The following is a 20985-nucleotide window of genomic DNA, read 5'->3' as shown; positions in this document are numbered from 1 at the left end:
TGTTGTGTCTGCATTGCAATTTGTTATGTTGGTCTATATTTATCTGATAAACATATTTCAAGCAGATAATACATAGATTAAACCATATTGTTTATCTGCTATGGCAAGCTTGCACTTAATAAGGCAAGGGTGGGGCAACATAGAAGAACAATTTACCATAATAATTACGTGGAACTAATTTCTGAGAGCATTAGAAAGAAACACACACCCTCATTCACATGGCAACGCCAAATATAAACATCCACGGGAAACACATGGGCCATGAGAAAAATGTGTGCGCACTAGCAATGCAGTTCAGCAGATAACCAGGAGAGGTCAGAGTATCTCATCACTTGTTGAGTGGTTTCTGAAAATTAAAATATAAAATTAACGTAGATATTTATGCAGGGAATAAAAATGTCGTATCAATCCTATTTGATGTGTCTTCTGCTTTACGCCTACCCTAAGTAAAGATAAATTAAAAGGGAAGGACGGGGTTGATAGGCCGGTAGTTGAACGTCTCGCACTTTAGGAGGGAGCCAGGTAAACGTGTTGTACACAACGGCGCATGCGCAAAAATTGTAATCTGCCTAATGCGGAATTAGCCGTTACACCTTTCATAACAAATACTGCTTTTTTCAAAAAGTTTCCCTCGGTTCGTATATTGTAGGAAGGGAGAATATTGAACCAGAATATCGAACTTCATAACTTTTAAGTTTTCAAAAGTTGAGCGGCTGAATTGAGGGCTAAAGGTGGTTAGCGGGGTTAGTTCCGCCTTCTGGGCCAGTGTTGGGTAGTGTGATTGGAGATCAGCGACTCGTCAAGTGTCACGTTAGGATCCACGTTAAGAGTTACAGACTAACCTTTGCTCCGTGTGTCCGTGGGCTGGAGAGAAAGTCATTTTCTTATTAAAGGGTGAGTACTACCTATCCGAGTTGCTTATTTGTGTAATAATTATATATATACACGCACACACTCAACCACCACCACTGTTTAGAAGTAGCCAAATAGGCTAACATAAGCTAACGCTACAATTTACTGGAATATCCACCTGTTGCTGGCGACTACATCAGGATTAACACTATGTTCGAACGAATTCGACTATTTACGTTATCACAATTATGAAAGAAAAAGGGGTATCATATAGCAACCATCATCGTGGATGTTAGATACCCTGTCTTGTTGAAATTGGCAAGCTAACGTCAAACAAGTGATCTTGCACAATCTAAGTTTATGATTTAAATCCTACCAGTCAAGCGTAAATGCACATATTCTCTACGTCGATGTTTATTGATACGCGATATTCCCCGCCTTTCGTTTGGACGACAGGCAGATATGTTATGCCTTTCTATTACGTTTGTGGTTTTAATGAGCATTCGGTTGAATCAGTGGGCTCGTCTATTCATTGTGGGCCTGGTGAAAGACATTCCAAACACTGTACCAGCAACTGTCATCCTATACTACTATCCTACACTGCATCATGTCACTCCATACAATCCTGTTTTAAGTACACGATACGGCCCACACGTTCTTTCGTCAACTGATTTCAACCGAGCAAGCCTAGCAAGCCTCTCCGCACATTCCTGTACAGTCAGAGCAAGCCCTTCTACTTGTTTCAACAGGTACCTGTGTTCCTTCAGTACCTCATTATCCTAAGGTATTCTCATACGCCCCTGTACTGTCTCTGTAGGGTGTTTTGCTTTACTCCTGGAAAACATGGAAAGGGAAAAGCCATAAAGACCTTTTGAAATTGTTTTTAAGTTTTATGGAGTAATCGGCTTTGTACGTCGGCGCACTATTACAATTTACTATAACATTGAAACGTGCTATAACATTTCCACAACAAATAAACAGGCGTATTCTTTGTTTAAAATATGTACATATCCATTTGTAAAATCGAGGTAACCCCCTGCGGATGAACTTTAGCCTTTATACTATAGCATCCATCTGAATAGATTATCAAGTAGGCTACTCTTCCCTTTTTGTTGTACAAGTCAGCCTAGTAGGGGATATGGCATACATAATTAACAACAAAGTAGGCCAGCGCCTGGGCAATACATGTTTCCTTTTTACCCCGGAAGCAACCAATTAAATCGGAAGATAACAGCAGTGTTTACATTCCATAACTTAGTACAAAACTGAGCACAGAGTTGTCTGCCTCTCTTGGGTTCACTTACTTTTCGTTATCAGGGTTTACGGTAATATTAAATGTTCATTCCTGAACAAGTTTGGTTCTCTGTTTCGGGAATGCTATGCCTGCAGACTGAAACTTCACACAATGGCTGATTGTGCCCTGCACATCGGAAGGTCTTAATGAGTGGGTTTGAATGCTGAACACAGCGAGATTAGCAGTAGTGCTTATTTCAAAACGGTGTGTTTTATCCTACCAAATGGCTATGCTATGCTGTACAATGCTACAGCATGGTGGGAGTTGTCCGTATGTGTGTGGGGTCTTGTCCATTAGGCCCATCCATCAATCACTCAAGATCCAACAGCACAAGATCCAACAGCACTTGTGTATAATGGAGTCAATCTGTTATCTTATCCCTTCGGTGTTGCAACTGTGGTATTGAAAGTGGAGATTCCTCTTCTCGCTGTTCTCTAGCATGTTGCTTGTCAGCTCCCTTCGCTCTACCTTTGTCAACAAACTATTTATTTAGTTGTGTTCCGTTCCTTGCCCACGGTGTGTGCCAAGTCTCCCGAAGAGCTTTCAAGGAGGTAATTTGACACATTGTGGTCATTGTCAGTACACCCAACATGTGCAGGTGTTGGATCTGTCAAAATGGTCAATCTTGATTGACCAGAAACTCATTGCACTTGGGTTATGTACCGTCATTCCACCGTTGGACATTCTAATTTCTCACCAAACCAGAAAGTCTGCCTGCCGTCTGCCTCCGTTTTATTTATTTTTGCTTTGTCTTCTTTCTGCTTACATGAAAGGGACCACGTGAGGTTGCAACACAAAGAAAAACACTAAAGCTGTGATGTGTAATCCGGGCATGCTCCGAACTAGCTAGAGAGGCAGCCTCTCCAACTCTGTGTGTGTGTGTGTGTGTGTGTGTGTGTGTGTGTGTGTGTGTGTGTGTGTGTTGTTTATGTAGTCTCTCCTAGCCCTAAGAACTGTGCTGTGACTTGCATCGTTTCATGTTCTTTGAAGCTTTCGTCTGCTCACTTGCAGACACACACACAGTGGTGGACTGTACCTCCGTGTTCTGTTTGCTTTTTCCTGTCTGTTCAGAGTAGTGACTAACGAGTCCCTGTTTTCGAAGTGGACGTGGCCGCACACCCTGAAATCAGAGAAGAGAATAGAGTTGCTGTGGTGCTGATTACTACCTAATAAATAATTTGAGGGTTGAAAGGGAACTGGGCATGAACTTTGCATTCCATCTATATACCGGCTTGAAATTCAAATTCAGTAGTTGATTGTTGATCCGATTCATGAATCGCTGATTGCTACATGTGTAGTGAATTCTTCACCCTTTTTAGGTCCAGTAGCTACTGTTTTATAAGCCTGGCCTCTGATGCTTGCTTGCATATGTGCTGCTGCTGCACATAAGCTGCCTGTACATCACAGCCGTACACTTGCTAAACCAGTTGGACCATTGTAATGTGGGCATGCCTTTTTCCTGGGAAAGTCAACCTTGGACCTAGTGCCTTTTCAGTTCTTAGGCGTTTGTTGTGGGCTGTGCAAATTAAGTTGACTATATTTTGGGTTAACCCTTGTCTTGTTACTTTTGATTTAACAGCCTTTCTTTGCTTATTGTCTCTTTCATCCGCTTCATCAAATATTTATAATCCAACAACACAGGACCTCCTGGTTGCTAAGAATTCATCCAAGCGGTATTGACGAGACCTGCCCAGTACTTCCTATGGACAAATTTCTTTTTTTTTGGCGTTGGCCAATATTTAGCGAGGGCTTTGAGCATGTGTTTGACATGGTTTGATCATGATCCGCATATGTTTGTCTATGTTACAGGATTACTGTCAACACACAGCAACAGAGGAGTCCATCTGGAACCAGCGATAACCCCAACAGCCCACTGTCCGGGCACTGTTGCAGGGAATCGTCAGGACCCCAATGATTGTCAGCAGATGTAAGTGGCCAGAACTTAGATAACCAGACTCAAAAGCCATCGGCACTGTATCTTGTGAGTATTTAGCATTTAGGCAAATGGTTTCAACAAATCTTCCCCAATGTATACTTCCATTGATATCCTGTAGGGAACATGGAGGCACAGCTAGTATTTATACTGCTTGTAGTTGCTTTTGATATAATTTTTTTGTAGCAATGTTGCAATTTGACATGGTTCCATTCCAACAAGGGTGTGAAACGAATGCGCAGAAAGAGATGATATAGCTATTGCTTATTTTCATCTCTCGCCCTAGTAGGAGCTTACACGTACAATATAAACAAAATATGCAGGTTTCCGTTTTGTAACATCACAATTCACTGCAGATGTTGGAATACAATTAAAAACACGCATACCCTTACCAGTTAAGAGTACACTCTTCTCAGAATGGGTAAAGCTCTTGTTTGCTCTTCGCATGCACTTAAGCTTTATTGTTAAAGATTTTTGGAGAGTTGACAGCCCATTATGGAGAAAGCTGATTGTCCAAATTCAGATCTGTGATGTGTTTACAAATACAGTTGCCATTCACCTTGCTCCTGCACGTCTTCTGCATGATTCTACATTCCAAAGGGCAACTTAACACGATTTGTTGTGCGCTCCTCCTTGCACAACACAACTCCACACAACCAATGGCAAGCCTGCCTTATCGTTTGAATTTCAACAAGCTTTTCACCGTGTTGACATTAATCGCATGGGAACGGCTTGGCAGTGTTTCTCACAGGCGGCACTCTCTGTAACCTCACCGTGCATAACATAGCATGCCCAGTGATACTCAGCCCTGGTGGCTCAGTGAGTGCCGGAGACTTGAGACACCAGTGTTGCAAGGGAGTAGGAATGTTCTTTGCAGACTCTTAAGCTCTGCAGAATGTCTAAATGAATTGAATGCACTTCCTTTGCCTCTCCTTTCTTTGTCTGGGACTGTAAATTGTTATTCTCATCTGAGGCAATCAGGATTTATGAAATTGAATTAGAAATGCACCCAACTGCATTTTATTTGCCAAAAGGTTTCTCTTTCTCTGATTGGATGCTCCTTCTTATAATGAGGCCTTTTTTGCCAAAGGAATGCAAGTAAACAGCATTGAGGGGATGTGAATCTACCTCCATGTGCTCGTTTTCAAACATTAACTGCCGACCTAGTTTTACCCAGTCCAACAAACTTCCTCAACATGAATGGTGGGGTGAAAAAATCCTAGTAGGCTGACTGCTACTAAAGTACCGCATTATGTATACAAACGTGGACACATAATTAAATCTCCTTTAGTGGCATTGCATCAAAATTAAAAAATCAGATTTGTAACAAACAAACTTGATTGTGTCAGTAATGCTAGGGATTTTTGAAAATCAATTCCTTGCTTAATCGGATGGCTTTATGGTTATTCCCCATCTATTTAACACCACAAAAAGCCATTGACTTTATCCAATAGACTTTGGCCCTTTCATTTATTTTAAGATAATATGATATGATATGTGTGCTTTTTTTAATGGTCTTTCGTGATTTGGATTCTACGAAATAAGGTTTTTATTATTGGGTTTAAAGGCTGTGGTTGAGGAACTTGCCTGTGCGTCTCCAGTCTGCCAAAGCAGAACATTTACGTTGCCTTTTACGTTTCAACATGTCTCTGTAAATGATCTTAACCGAGATGTTGTGTGAACTTTAGACTGTCTGTGGCATTGGGCGCGGTATGGGATGGTATTTTCTTGTATGTGTATACCTGGTTGAAAGGTCTATCATAGTTTTATTTATATGCCTAACCAATGTAAAATCGTACTTTCTAATCACGTTTTATTTTTAATATTACACTATTAATAATTAAGCCATACTCCTAGAGTAACTCATTCACTGTGGTGTAAGACCTTGCCATCAATGTAATATGTCTGCCTTCAATATGTAAAATCATCAGAGCAGCCATGCATTTTTTTAAATGGATCATGAGCTAGCATGGACTGGATGGACTGCATCGGGAGCACAAGCCAGACCTCCTGGCCCAGCAATGGAGCATTAAACACTGATGCATAGTTCAGTAAACCTACGTTCGGTTTGTCTGGAAAGAATGTGATTATACGACCTCTTTGGAGGAACTTTAATCAGTATTTCATTAACTATTTTTCCTTTCTCATTCAGGAGCTGTGGACTACTGTGTTTGGGACGCTAATGGAAAATCAAGGTAGGAATCCTGCATGTTTTATTATTACAGTGCCATAATTTGGCAGTGCCAAATTGTGTTGGCACTGCCAAATGATGGCTTTTTTGGATTTGCTTGTGCATTGATTTGCCTGTGCAAATCAATGAACAAGCAAATCCATACTCTCTAACAGTGTATGTTTACATGCTCAAAGAGCTGATGTGGGAATCAGGGCATTTTTTTGGGCCTATTTCTTACTTTATTAAATGGGCCTCACTTCCCGATCTCTGTATGCCAATCCAGAGACATGCACTTCATTGCAATGTAAACACTGACATGTTTATGTCAGTGTTTACTATTGCAATGAAGTGCATGTCTCTGGATTGGCAAAATAATGGCAATGGCAAAATAAGCTTGCCATTGACATCCCTAATATAATGACTCAAAACAAAACAAGCCTCATGAACAGCAGATGGACACACCTTGGCGTCACTGCCGTGATGGTTACACACTTCCTTATGGGACTCTGAATCCAGTGGGGACATACAGCTAAAAATAACTCAAGTCTATTATTGCAGAGGTTTTCTCTAGGTGTGTTGCATGTCCGTATCTGTTGCCCTATCGTGTGGACTGCTAGCGGGGAGGCAACAGGACTGTGGGAGCCGGGCTAGGGTTGGCCTTGCGGTGACGCATTGTGCTGTTGACACTGGGGATATCTGATAGTCCCTCTCCTTCTCCGAGGACACACCTGTAGGTCACGCGGTGCTGCATTCCCACCGCCCGCCTCTCACATTTCACTACAAACCTTCACACGCTCACACGGTTTGGTTCTATGATTCCCGCTGTGGTGGTTTTAGTCAATGCTAGCTCTTTCTTTGCTTTGATCCACGGCGAGGGACTTCTGGAATGGCAGTACAAGCTGAAAACATGCGTGAGTAAGCCCCCTCTCTCTCAGTTTCTGGATGTTTGTGTTGAGCCTTTTGGTGGTTTGAACTGTTTGTGTCAAATGCTAGCTTGAGTTTGACTTGGTGTTTTCAGACCTTTTTAAGAAGAGGGAATTTGACTCTTTGAGGCTTTAGCAGTTTGGTCTTTTGAGGATGCGGTCGAAGGACCACGTTCTATTAACGATTTTATCTTGATAAATACAAATGTACAATGCCTGATCTCTGTCAGGGAGATGTGGCAGGCCTAGTTTGTAATTCTGAATTATAAACTAGAGTTTCACTCATGATATGGAGAATATCTTTGACACTTGGGTTTCACAACACGATGACTGCCATACTGCTGGCCTGTTGCTATTTTTGGCTTCTTGATTCTTGTTCTTGCACGTCGGCGGACTGTGATTTGAGGAAAAGGCAGGGTTGTGTTTTTTCAGTGAGTCATGAAGCGGTGCTCAACACAGTTTGGCTGTCATGTCGGTTTCTGTAAAACTGACACAATCAGGGAAAGACCCCTGCATTGTTTGTTTTGTTAATGTCGCCCATTTAGTGGTGGAAAAGAGAATTTAATTACACGGTTAACTCAATAAGGACAAAGGGAAGTACATGTAATTAATTATAATTCCCATTTCTGGTTTAGTTTTTTTATTTGTTTATCTTTGTTGTGATTGGTTGACTCTTTCTACTTTGGCGGTCTCAGAGGTGCTTTTTATTCTTAATTTCTATAAATGATCGCTTTTCATTTTTCCCTTCAGCCTTTTCTTAGTCATAGCCCTGATTGTGCTCTAGAGGGTGCAATGGAGCTGAAGTGCATAGTTCTACCTGAGTTAATGACACTGCTTCTCATATATTAACTATATCACGTCATCTTTGAGGGCTATCATGCTGTCATTCAGTCAGTCCATCGTAGTTGGATTTTACTCCTCCTGGGAGTGCCTGTGTGTTAAAAGTTTTACACTCTTAACTACTTCTTGTTAGGCTCCACTAATTTCTGACATCTTTTGGCCAACATCAATATTACTATAGGCCGTTATGATGTAGTTGACGTCCCCCTCATCTGCAGTCATCAAAAGTATTTTGTGTGTGTGTGTTACATCTCCCAATAGAGAATGTGTCTGAGCCTGAGTTGTACATAAGCATATTGTGCCAAGAGATTCACCTACACTAATTTAAATTGTGTGGCCGTAACGTATTTTATTTGCCCAAATATAAATGTGTTGCTTTAAATATCCAATGCAAATATTTTGGAAAAACAGACCTTCACAATGTATGACTCCGTCAAGGTTCCTGACATTTTAGTAGACTTAACACCAGGCTGCTAGTCAAGCAAACCAAAAGGAAAGGCCCTTAAATCGATATGTTCCACGTAGAATCTGTTTTCTGCCCATGAAGGTAGATCACTAGAACAAGTTCATAAGGGTTTTGTATGCAGCGATTTTTCTTTGCCTTAGGTCTAGATAGATCCAATTGAATTCAATAGTATTGCCTACAGTCAGATGGCAGATGCCATTCAAACCTTTTGTGTGTTTTCATCCGATTTAGCAACACATCATAGGCAGACAACTAAATTACATTATAAATAAAGCTGTTTATAATTCAGTACCTGTGCTGACCACATTCATGACCGTACTATCATTGGCAATCTTACTCCTTTTTCTTTTGTGTATGTAGTCTACAAATCCATATGCTTGTCCCTTTTTTAAAACATAACATAAATAATGTTATGATACTGTAGTGTGTATGCGCTCAACTGAACGGTTAAAGCAGGCCTCCTATTTGAATCAGCAAGCTAGTCTGCTAGCAAATCCTCACGGCAATCCTTCCCCCTACTCCCACACTTATATCCCTTTGCGAAAGAGGCTTGACTCTCACTCACTTTCACCCCAAGTTTAAGCAGCAGAACTGAGATGGAAATGTGCGGATGCCTAGCTGCCCTGTCTCTGTGATAAATAGGGCTTCATGTCTGGTGAAACATTCAGCAACATGTTATTTAACTACTTGATTGAAGATCGATTTTAAGAAGGCACGTTTTGCTTTTTGGGAAAGCATTTACTTTTTTACTAGGATTGGCGACCTCAATGGCTTGTGTGATAGTGTGGTTCTACTAAAATAATAGGGTTTTCTTTACAGAAGAGGCATGTTTGAACATCCGTCAGATAACCTAATATATATCTGTTGCTCTTAACAAATCATCTTTTTAATTTTTTTAAATCTGTTTGGCGATCAACAATCAACTGCTGAGTTTTAGTATGTTCTAACGTTTTCAAAACCGGTCTTAAGCAACAGTTTATTGCCAAACAGCGGGATCACATGCTACTGTCACTTGTTGACTCATGAAGTGCTGTGCTCACGGAGCTTCTCCCGGGAGTGTCACTCGACACCACGCCAATGTCACTTCCTGCTCTTTGGCACCAGGCTCCACCTATCACTGGCTCACCTTCCCCTCCTCAAATTACCTCACCCGTTTAAAGGCCATCCCACCTTCTCGCTGAAGCCTGCGGGACAGCTTTGTGGAATAGTGCATTGCACGTTTGTGTGTGGGGGGGGCAGGCGCAGTGGTAAGTGTTTGCTTTACCCATCTGCTGGCTTTTGACTGGACCAGCCAACCCTCAGAGCCTCCCTGTGGTGAACTTTGCCCTTGAAAAATATATGGCGCTCTCAGGAATGACAGGCATGCGCGAGTGTCTTAACGGCGAACCTCCTACATGAAGTCAGGCCTCCGACATGGGAGGGACCAAACAACCCAGGGGCTGAGGGAACATACGTATGTGTTTAGCGAGATAGAGAAAGAGAGGGAGGGAGACGGTGAACAAGAGGGGGGGAGAAAGAGGAAAACACAAGGGCTCAAGGGAAGGAAAGGGGAGGGCGAGACTACCGAGACGGGAGAGGGCATAAACGACGCCAGCCAGCAGGCAAGACGGTCTTAGGTTACAGGAGTGCTGGGGCTGTTCACGGCTCCAGTTTTCCCCCTCTATCGTCCCTCCCGTAGCCCTGCCGGCGGCAGGCCTCTGGAGAGCTAGAGGCAGGGGCAGGCGGGACAGGAGTGGGAGCATGGGACAAAGTGGCAGCTCTACGACAGCAGGCCAGTCACCAGCACGGTACACTCATGGTGAGTCTGGGGCTGAAGGCAGAGGACAGGTGGCTGTGTGGACCACCAGGGGTTTGCGTTTGGATACAGGCGGTACTTACTACTTGAGGACTACCCATCGCGTGTTTTGCTTTTACGCTTTGAGTTTGGCCTAAAAGCTGGTCCACAGCAGTTTGGTAGATGTGTATGTCTATAATGGCTGTGTTTGAACTGTTTGAAAGCAGTAGGTACATGCAGGTGCAGAAGAATGTTTGTTGATGGAATGCTGTGATTGTGTAATATACTCTAGCCCCGCGTATCACTTCCTGTCTTGGCCCGGTCTAATGGAAGGTTGCTGGGTGTTTTTTTTTTTTCTTTCACGAATAGCCAGGGCTGGAGGTGCAAGGCACCAACTGTCAACAGGTCTCGCTGAACATGGATTTATCTTTTGGCCTCGTCCGACTCCGCTTACCCTGACGACTCGTATGGCGTCTGTAGTGTGGTGTCCTGTGGAAAACAGTACACCCATAACCCGGGCGCTGTCAGCTGCTTAACGTCTCGGGGGTCTGAGGTGTTTGCAATGCTTCGTGTTTGTTTAAAACATCTTGACAGATGGCCGAGGAGTGTTTATGTAGCAAACACACTCTTGTGTTCCTTTGCATGCCCTTTTTTAATGGGATGACTCTTGGCGAGTACGACCTGTTCGAAAGTAGTGTTTGATTTGGATGTGGCGTGTTGGAGCTCACGTGCAAAGGATATCCGCCCTCGGTTTGGCCTCCGTGTAATCAAATAGCGTACCCGTTTTTTGTTGTTTCATCATGGCGAGGGTCCATGTGGATGGTATTAGTGTACCAAACACCTAAGGGTGCTGTGTTAGGTAAATCATTAGCAGTCTTGGCTTGTTGTAAAGGCAGAGCAAGAGGGGTCTTTTAAAGAATCCATTCATCGGTTAATGTGCAGTCCGAGGTTTAAGTTCAAATTCGTGTTCTTGCGAAGGGTCAATGTATCAAAACAGCAGCACAATCTTTTTTGTTGTGCTGTGTGTCGGGGTCTATTGTGTGCACTGTTTAATCCTTCTCATTCTTATCCTGCGTTTTAGTGTGCAAAGCTATTACCAGCCATGTTTGTGCTCTATAAGAGACACTCCGTACCACACCATAGTGTAACACTGTTGCAGACAGTGTTACACAACAATGTGTGGTTCTCCCTGGGACCAACTAACCCCACTTCACACCCCTTGGGTCTCATGCTAAATGTCAGAGACGGGTGTGAGCTCCTCCCTGATTGTGTTATCAAGCATACCGTTTTCAGTGAGTCTCAGCAATGGTACGCTGCAGCGCCCTGAAAGCACCGACTACGAAGCAATATCTTGTGTTGTTGGCTCTGAACCGGGCCTTGATGCTGGCTACGTCTAACCCTGACCTCGAGGGGAGTACTAGTCCTGGGCTGGCCAGCAACTACACTTGTAAAGCTATTTCCTCCTCACATGTAGGCTAATTGTAGGACATGGTAGCAGATCCTATCTGCCAGCTCCATGGGCAAGGAGGGTGGCGGAGGTGGTTATTATGGACATGCATATCTATCTAATTAACTTGCTATAATGGCTTATTTTCTGTTGATTATACCTGTTATCAGCGTGAGTTGACCTTGCATGAAAATGGCATCACCATGCCTGCTGGCTTCCATTATATCTTTAAACTGTGTGTCCATCTGACAGAATAAGGTCCACTGCAGCAGGTCCACTGTGTGCATTGCGGTTTAATATGCCATGTCAAATTGTACTCCTTTCATTTTTTAAAGGCTGCCACGTGTAAGTTCCTTCCCAAAAGCAATAAAGGTTAGGGTTCTTAATGGCTCAGAACCATTTATAGCTAACTCATGCTGTCATGTGTTGGCTATCATTCTAGCGTGGGTGTGCATGTGCTTATGTCAAGCCCAGCAGACAGAACTATTTGTGACACTGCCAAAATTGTATATTAGCTGTACCACAAGTGGGTTCCAGTAAGAAAGCTTAGTAGGGACCATCAACACTTTGGCAGGGACAACACTGCCGTTGTTATTTTCATAGGGGAGTCTCTATTGATCACTGTATATATGTATTTTTGGATTACAGTCCAGTGCTGTCCATACTACATGCTCGCCTTGTGTTTCAGGGATTGCTCGAGACACAACCGCACTAGCTGTACTAATATGTGCAGATAGGCATTGACTTTCACATTATCTAAACTTAAAAAAGCCCACATCAGTCTTAAGTGCCCTTTTTGACAGAGGTTGCCATGATGGCGTGTTTTGTTTTGAATGACATGGATCAATGGTAAATGGCTCCTTAGAAAAGTTGCAAGATGTTCAGCTGTGAGGTTTCAATCTGTCTTTTCAGTGTGGAGGCCTTGTGCATTATCTACCGTTATTTTACAAAATGATATAACTGCTTGTAAAATAACAGTATATAATGCCCACGGCCTTCACACTGAAAAAGTAATGCATGTATTGCAAGGACTTTGCCTTTTTGATTAGTGTAAGGTTATGTCATTTTAATTAATGTAAAAATGTGTTTCCGCTATCTGTTGCTTTTTCAGTTTTTTGTATATAGAAAACACAGATGAATACCAGCGTGTAAAAAATGCTATATCAATTTTATAGTTGTGTTTTGACATTGTACCAGAAGTATTGAGAGGATTTATGTTGCTTTTCATCGGTATTGGAAGAGGAAATTGAGATATGATGGTTCGCTTGTTTTATGTGTGACGCTTGGAATTTCGATCTGGGTTTTCAGTTTGATCTTAGGCAGTTTTCGAATTGGCAAAACAAATGGTAATTTAGATAATTTATATCTTCATCAAGTAGGCCTTGCTAAGTTTGGTTTGATCTATTTTAAATTTGTTGAACTTTTTTATTCGTGAATGATAAGTAGTAACTATTGTTGAGTTGACAATAACAGCGTTTCACAACATACAATAAGCTGTTGACGCTAATGTTGACAACATTTCTAATTTCCGCTATCTTCAAGTGTGTCCAGTAATGCAGAATGCAGTAACAGAATTACAGCAGTTGTATTCTATTGATTTAGCTTTTTTCTGTTTGGTTCCTTGGCTTGGAACTACCCAGGCATTGTTTGTGTGGCCAGAAATTTTGCATAGTTAATCTTAATTGTTCTGCATAGCAGTGGTGGACCCTTGTATGTAATCACTCTCAGACTTGGGTCCCATTCCCTCATGTATAATTACATTGGTTTATAGCATTGCGATTCGTCATCATCATTCTTGAGCCTTGGGTGTGGGTGGCGTGGGTGGCTTTTGTGTGTCACTGGGTTTTTACATGTATTCCATCATTTTTTCATATCATCATATATTCAGAATTTAGGCTCTGTAAATATAGCAAGAATTGTATTGGCTCACGATTAATTTGAACACAATCATGCATGATGTCCTCAAGCCTGTTGAATCATGGTGAGTGATACAATTGCTATTTCTGTCATTCCTATAATGCTTCCTACTAATGAACGAAACTGTGATAACCTTCTTTCTTACCGTTTGTCGCAAGTGTCTTCCTGCAAGCATTCAACTCGCAGGTTATGTAACGTGCCACTGATCCGACTTTGCACTCGGCACTTATTTACATTGTATAAACAGGCTGGTTCACTGGGCCAGTTTTCTTGTCAATGGAGTTTTACATGCAAAGTTCAATGAAGCAGCGTGACGTCACTGGTGACTAGCAACTCATTGCCTTAGAATTGCAAAGCACACACAGGTGTGGGTTTCGTCCCAAGTAGGAGCAGCGTGCTGTGAGTCACGTTTTCTGTCCGGGTAGGCGCCTTTCCTAAGTGTTTTGTTTACATTGTTATATCTACGTTATATAAGACATCATGGATTATTACAACTTTTTTTTTCACAGTTTGATTAAACGGGTTGTGTCAACACGCGCAGTACGAGCCGATGTTCCCTGCTACCCGACTGGGTTCAAAAACAACCCTCACTCCCTTTTGTGAACGGGAGTAGCTCGCAGTAAACAAAACACACCTTTCCATTTGCCTCTCGGTGCAGCCCTCTTCCACTGGGGCTGTTTGGTCTCCCGGGGCTTGACAGCTGAAAGAAGCGCGCCGGGTAATAAGAGTGGAATGTGGACCAGCCTCCCCCCCCGGTTTGCAGGCGCTGTGCCGCGGCACGACGGGAGAAATGTAGCACCTGCGCTAGATTAAGGCCTGGGCCCTCCCCTCCCTAATGGAGGAGGCTGTCAGCCCTTGAGATAGGCTACATTGCTGGGCTCTTGGCCACAGAAGTGCCAAAGACAAATGGTGCACTGTTGGAAGTCTTGCAAGGGGCTCCCGCATGGTGATTTCTTGCCATTACGAGCACTGCCATTTGCAATCACATTTGTCCAGGCGGCCCGCTCATCAGGGCCGGTGAGGGGCTTGTATTAGAGGTTTTGATTGAAGGAAACCTTGGCTTGACTTTACCTTAATCAGGAAGGCTCTGCATCGCTGGTGAAAAAGTGGTATACATGTGCTTTATAACTTTGTATTGATTTGTTAATGCTTTATTTGTAATGAACGTTTCTCTTTTGTCTGTGTTCTTCTCCTCCAGATGAGGAAGTAGACCTGCAGCGGAGCTCGACCGGGAGCGAGGGGGGCAACTCTGGAGATGGAACACCTCCATCCAAGCGGAAGGGCAAGTTCTCCAACCTGGGCAAGATCTTCAAGCCCTGGAAGTGGAGGAAAAAGAAGCCCAGCGAAAAGTTTGCCGAGACCTCCATCGGTAGGTTCACCTCCGATTGGAGCAATTTAAATCATCTTTAATTATGACGGCTGTCTGTTAGCGGGCGTCTGGGAACCTTGTGTAGGGTGCTTACAACAGCAATACCCTTTAGGGCAGTGAAACAGACGCCTGCATCCAATCAATAAGATAAACGCTATTATGTAGTCGACAAACAGGGACTTGGACAGCAATAGGTGGACCAAACAAAACTGTCTTGAGATAAATTTCGATCTAAATAAATTTGATGACAAATGTTGGGTGTTTTTCTCCATCATTTCAGCTTTGGAAAGACAGATATCGGTGAGGAAATCCCGGCAGGAGCTGATTGAGAGAGGGGTGCTGAAGGAAATTCCTGAGAGTCGTGAGTACATCCTGCAAATCGGTAGCTCTATCATCTGCATTTACCCTGGCCATGTAAACAGGTTGTTTGTAGGCACGTGTTATCCATGATAAGAGGAGACGACGTCGAATACCTTTCCCGAAGCTGCATTGAACGCAGCGTCGAGCTGCATTCAATGCATGCGATGATTTTTGCTTATTCGCTGTCATCAAGGTTATAACTTAATGGTGCGCTGCCTAGTAAAAGGGAATATACGGGCCGTTTTATACCCTCCTCTAAAAGATAATTACGTCCCAGCTGCCCCACTGGGTGGCTAATGTATCACAACGACCTCCTCGCCCCACAGAGAGCAACCGGCACAAGTCTGGCCCCGTGAAGAACGGCCACCCGGCAGCCATGGACGTGGAGCGGGAGTCGGAGGCCGGCGGGCGGGTGCTCCGCGGGGAGTCTGATTCGCGCGCCACGCCCATGTGGCTGCCCCAGGGGGAGGAGCGGCGCGCCACTGCCCCGCCCGACGCGGAGCGGCGGAGCCGGGTGCCGTCAGACGCCTCGCGCGTCCACCGGGCGCCCCTGGACGTGGACTCTCTGGCCCGCCAGGCCGTGGAAGCCGACCGCCGCAGCCGCCTGCCGTCGGACCTGGACAGGCGGGGGGGCTCGTTACCCAGGGGGGCCGTCCCGGAGGAGGTCCGGCCCCGGTGGGACGAGAGGAAAGACGGGCGGGAGGACAAGAGAGAGCCCCGGGAGGACCGGGACAGGAATGAGGACAAGAGAGAGCCCCGGGAGGACCGGGACAGGAGGGAGGACCGGGACGAGCCGGAGCGCAGGGAACGCCGCGACGACCGGGATCGTGAGCGAGACCCCAGGGAGAGGCGTGAGCGGAGAGACGACCGGGACAGGAGGGAGGAGAGGGCTGACCGCGAGGAGAGGCCGGAGCGCGAGGAGAGGGACAGGAGGGAGGAGAGGACTGACCGCGAGGAGAGGCCGGAGCGCGAGGAGAGGGACAGGAGGGAGGAGAGGACTGACCGCGAGGAGAGGGACAGGAGGGAGGAGAGGACTGACCGCGAGGAGAGGGACAGGAGGGAGGAGAGGCCGGAGCGCGAGGAGAGGGACAGGAGGGAGGAGAGGCCGGAGCGCGAGGAGAGGGACAGGAGGGAGGAGAGGACTGACCGCGAGGAGAGGGACAGGAGGGAGCGTGGCGACCGGGACAGGAGGGAGCCGCGGGGGGAGAAGGACCGGCGGGACGACCGAGCGGAGCAGGAAAGGGAGCAGCGCGTTAAGGAGCGGATCGAGCGGGAGCGCCGGGAGGAGCGCGAGAGGGAAGAGCGGGAGCACGAGAGGGAGGAGCGGGAGCGCAAGGAGGAGCGGGAGAAGGAGGAGCGAGAGAGGCGGGGCTGGAGGGGGGACCGGGGGGAGCGCGAGCGCAGGGACAAGCCGGAGCCCCAGCGGAACCCCGTGGACAGCCTGCGGGCGGCGGGCCGGCCCGTCTCCGAGGTGGACGTCAGGGCGGTCCTGCAGAAGGCGCACTCGGAGGAGAACCGCAGGGTGCGGCCGGCCTCGGAGGCGGACCAGAGGAGCACCCTGCCCAGGTACAGCCCAGCGGAGGAGTTCAGAGGACGCACAGGTGAGCCCACTTTGTCTTATCGCTCGCTCACTGGTTCAGTGGAACGCGATACTAGGTACTTTGAGGCCACCTCTTTCACTGTTAAAAGTGGGATCCCCTTACCTCAGACCACTTTTTGCTCATGGGTTTTGTTTACTTTTAGCACTTTTTGACGAAAGGGCAGTTCGAGAAGAAATTGTCCAAAATAATCCAATCTCAATCAAGCCTGTTTTACGAGGTGATTAAGAACTACCGCTCCGCTATGTGCGAGGTGCTGAGAGTTCTGGGTTAGTTCACTCATAGTTGCACTAATTATGTAACACTAGGCAGCTACAGAGCAATTCATTGCTGCACTCCAGCTGTTCAAAGGCATTATGCCAGCCATAAAGATAGCTTTGTTCAGAGCTGCTGCACACTGCTTGTTGAGTGCGATGCTGGTATCAGGAAACACAATACAGGCATGGTACGGTTCAAAGTGGATAAGTACTGTTTTAGGGATAATCCTCCAATGGTTTTGGAGGATTTTTATATGAACCGGTTGTTGGATATTGTTTGCAACAGGCTAGACGTCGTACTTTGCCTTCCAAATGACTGTAATCTATGATTCTCATGAATAATGACAAAGAATTCTTGTTTTATTGTGAGCCATGGTTGAGTCTAGAAGGAGTGTAGTATAATGTGGTGTTATCCAATTAAAACCACAAGACGTGCATGCCAATGACAGGGTGAGGTGACACGGAATCCCCTGCCGTGCACTCGTTCATAATATTGAATCTGCATATCCAATTGTGGCCCTGAAAACGTATAACTCGAGAGTCTGGAGTTTTCAGCAATAAATGCAAAAATGTCCCCAATGATCCCCATATCCATAAAACAATGCTGTCCTGGTAATAGTTAAAATATTTTATGGAGCTCTTTTGCAATCATTCAGAGCGGACTACAATGACATTTTCTATGGTGGTAAATAACAGCGTTTCATCTCTGGAGGCAGGCCCGAATACGAACCGAGGGATACAATTAGTCAGCCTAGGTGATTTTGCTTCTTCTTCTTCTTCTGCTTTAACGGTTTGTAGTCATCCTCACCTCGGCTGTCTGTGGCCGTGCAAGTTAGACGGAGCACCTGGCACCTGGTTCTAGTCCCGTATTAATGATTAATCGCCGCCGGGCACTGTTTGGTCGTCCCTCTGGGTCAGAGGTCCTTTACAAGCTCCTTATAAATGACCAAGATTGAGTAACTGGTAATCCTGGCTTCCAGTGTGTCTCTGCTTTATATTAAGCACTCTGTGCCCCTTTGGGAACGGTGGAGACCTTGTTTGTTGAGCCAATGTCCCCCAAACCATGCTAATTTGTGTGTGTGTGTGTGTGTGTCCTGTTGTGTGTGCGTGTCTTTGCTTCAGAGTCAGCTGGCGTCCGCTTCGCCCCCGTTCCCGCGTCCAACCCCGTGAGCGACCCTGAGGCGGCGCGGGACTTCCTGAGGGAGGCCGCCGCCGCCGCCGCCGCCAGCAAACAGGCCCTGCTGCCCCCCAAGAAGCAGAGCCCTCCCCTCCCCACAGCTAGGACGGCCGCTCCCCCCGCGGTCTCTTTCTCCGCCTCTTCGTCGTCCTCCTCTTCCTCCTCCTCCTCCTCCTCGTCGGCCATGGCGGTGGCCAAGCCCCCGAGGACGGTGTCCCTCATCAGCGACGACCCCCCCCGCCTGGTCCCCACCACCCCCGACTCGCCGCCCCCCGTCCCCCCGCATGCCAAGCAGCCCCCCGTTCCCCCGCCCAAGCCCGGCAACCGCCACAGCAACCCGGCGCTGCACGGTGAGTTCCCACTGTCGCCCGGCGGCCATTCCCGTTCCCTTCATCCCTCTCCTGTCACCGGCCCTGATTCGGATTAAGGCAGCGGTTGACTGTGTCGTTATTAAAGCTGTGCGAGCCGTTGGAGTGAAAGCCAGTGTTTGTTTTTTTTTGGCCTAAATTGTGTTTCCTGGCTTGTACTGTGTCAATCTTCTGTAGTTGTCTGTTTCCCTCCTAGTGGTACACATTTAGAGTGGACCTCTGTGATCCCGGAGCATTAAATGCTGTGAATACAGCTACCTGGTGCCTCGTATACATGTGCTGCACATGAAGGTTAAACATCATAGTTAATGAATTGTATGGAAATGAATACTGATGGACCGGAGGCTGTGCCACTGGAGAGTCCACCGTTCACGTCTAACACAGCCTTGGGTGTTTAGGTTTGTTGTCCTGCCTCGGGCCAAACCCCCCCCACACCCCCCTTCCTCTCTGTCCCATGACTATTTAAACGTTAACATCCATGCAAAGAGGGCTGCCTTTTTGAATCCTTAACGGTAATACGCTGAGGTGGGTGTGCCTAATTAATCATTTTGGCGTGTGTGTAACACACGCCGTCAGGAAATAATAATGATGCAAGTTGTTTCCAATGTTTCAAATGGCTTAGGGTGCTGCCGTTGGACTCAATAACGACCGGGTGCTGTAACCATCCAGGGAGACGCTGACGTGACCACATGTGATTAAGGGAACCCATTCACAATCTCATTTCAGCAAGGCTCATCCAATGAAATCAGTGATATTCTTCACGAGATCACAAACCTCGGCCCTGGAATTTTAGCTTCAGTCATTCGAGCCTTATTAGAAATAACTTTTTTGTGTATTGTAAAGGTTGCGAATTATTTCCCAGTGCTTTTCATCGTGGAGATAGGCACATGATATAGGGTCCCATTATTGGCGGTTACTTCACCGTTTGTCATTCACTGCACATACATGCACATAATGGTACCACTGCCCTCACAGACGGTACGTTTCTCCCGGTCGCCGATCTCTCCTCACACAATCTCCCCCGCTATATATAGCACTTCGTCTGCAGTTTCATTGTGTGCAACTCTTCGCTCTCTCGAGGACAGGGGCGAGAGATGGAGCGAATAAGGGGGGAGGGCGTCGAGAGAGTGCAGGCAGGCACCAGCTTGCTCTCAGCGCAACGTAGGCACTCCCAAGGCAGAGCGTTGGGTCCCGATTGTCTGACAGGTGGAGCACCCTGTCCCTTGGCCCAGCTTGCCCTCACTGTAGTAGCGCCCTTGTTTACAGGCAACCGCCTTGACACTCAACAGCTGTTCCAACACTAGCATTCCAAAAGCGCCGGTTGGTCATAGCTCTCGTGAACAAACCCGCACCGTGATTACGTCACTCGCTCTGTGTAGTGTGTGTTTCCCAGGCCGTCAATTGAGGCCGTAGCTCGCTGTTGCCAAGTCTCCTTCCTTCCTGTCAGCGCTCAGGGTAGTTGTTTTCAGTTTGTTCCCCCCCGTGTCTACATCGGTCCCGCAGGTGTTCACCGACAGGTGCACAGTGTTCTGCAGACAGAGAGGCGGCATGTCACACAGACTGAAAGCCCCCACCGATCACCCATTTTTGCCTTGGTCCTGAATGTCTCCGATAGGCCCTTCAAGGTTAACCTTGATTCTCGACGGTGCACCGAAGGAGTAATATAACGTGGTTCATGGTTGTCTCCTCTCCCATCCCCCATTCTCGCCGTCGTCGTCTTTGCGCCGGCAGCCTCCAGACTGAAGGGCTGCGCCACCGTGCGGCCGCACTGTTACAGGACGGGCTGGCAGCGCCGGGGAGAGCCGGGCCTCTACCTCTCCCTGCCCGTCTACCTGAGCCACAGGGCGGGGCTGAGCCGCTCAGGTACCCAGAGTACAGCGGCGGGGGGGCGTCTTGTCCCACGCTAACCCTGCCCGCCACCATCGCCGCGGGTTAATCCCCACAAACGCATGTTAGAGAGAACCATCACTCACCCCCCCCCCATCCCTCTTCACCGGTCACCATCACCACCACCACCGTCGTAAGATGTCGTTGTCATGACGCCGGCCTCTAATTGGGCCGGTTCACTGGAAGACCACTAATCCACTTGTGCATAAGAAACGTAGCATGAATTAACATCACGCCAAGGGGTGTGTGTGTGTGTGTGTGTGTGTGCGTGTGCGTGTGTGTGCGTGCGTGGTCGGTCAGACCAATCAGGTAACTCCTGGGTCTGCAGTCTTAATTCCCCAGTTGCATGG

The 20985-nt window shown here is 46.6% G+C and overlaps 1 protein-coding gene across 4 annotated transcripts in view; it reads left to right on the top strand.

Moving 5' to 3' along the window:
* Nucleotides 1–564: 564 nt before the first annotated feature.
* phactr4a (phosphatase and actin regulator 4a) overlaps nucleotides 565–20985 on the top strand; it is a 28835-nt gene continuing 8414 nt past the window's right edge. Inside the window, exons 1-8 of one of the 4 annotated variants that reach the window (XM_079749085.1) lie at nucleotides 565–894; nucleotides 3956–4073; nucleotides 6232–6274; nucleotides 14818–14988; nucleotides 15269–15349; nucleotides 15675–16949; nucleotides 18326–18730; nucleotides 20480–20611. In XM_079749085.1, the coding sequence (XP_079605211.1) occupies nucleotides 6262–6274; nucleotides 14818–14988; nucleotides 15269–15349; nucleotides 15675–16949; nucleotides 18326–18730; nucleotides 20480–20611 (2077 nt within the window). In that variant the 5' untranslated portion in view covers nucleotides 565–894; nucleotides 3956–4073; nucleotides 6232–6261. Of the gene's footprint in view, nucleotides 895–3955; nucleotides 4074–6231; nucleotides 6275–7030; nucleotides 7164–14817; nucleotides 14989–15268; nucleotides 15350–15674; nucleotides 16950–18325; nucleotides 18731–20479; nucleotides 20612–20985 lie in introns of those variants that run through there. The other 3 variants (XM_079749086.1, XM_079749084.1, XM_079749087.1) reach the window with 3 other exon arrangements.

Source organism: Pollachius pollachius, assembly GCF_949987615.1.
Source record: "Pollachius pollachius genome assembly, chromosome: 13".
Lineage (NCBI taxonomy): Eukaryota > Metazoa > Chordata > Actinopteri > Gadiformes > Gadidae > Pollachius > Pollachius pollachius.
Note: the sequence above shows the minus strand (reverse complement) of the source record. Positions and strands in the feature narration are given on the sequence as shown.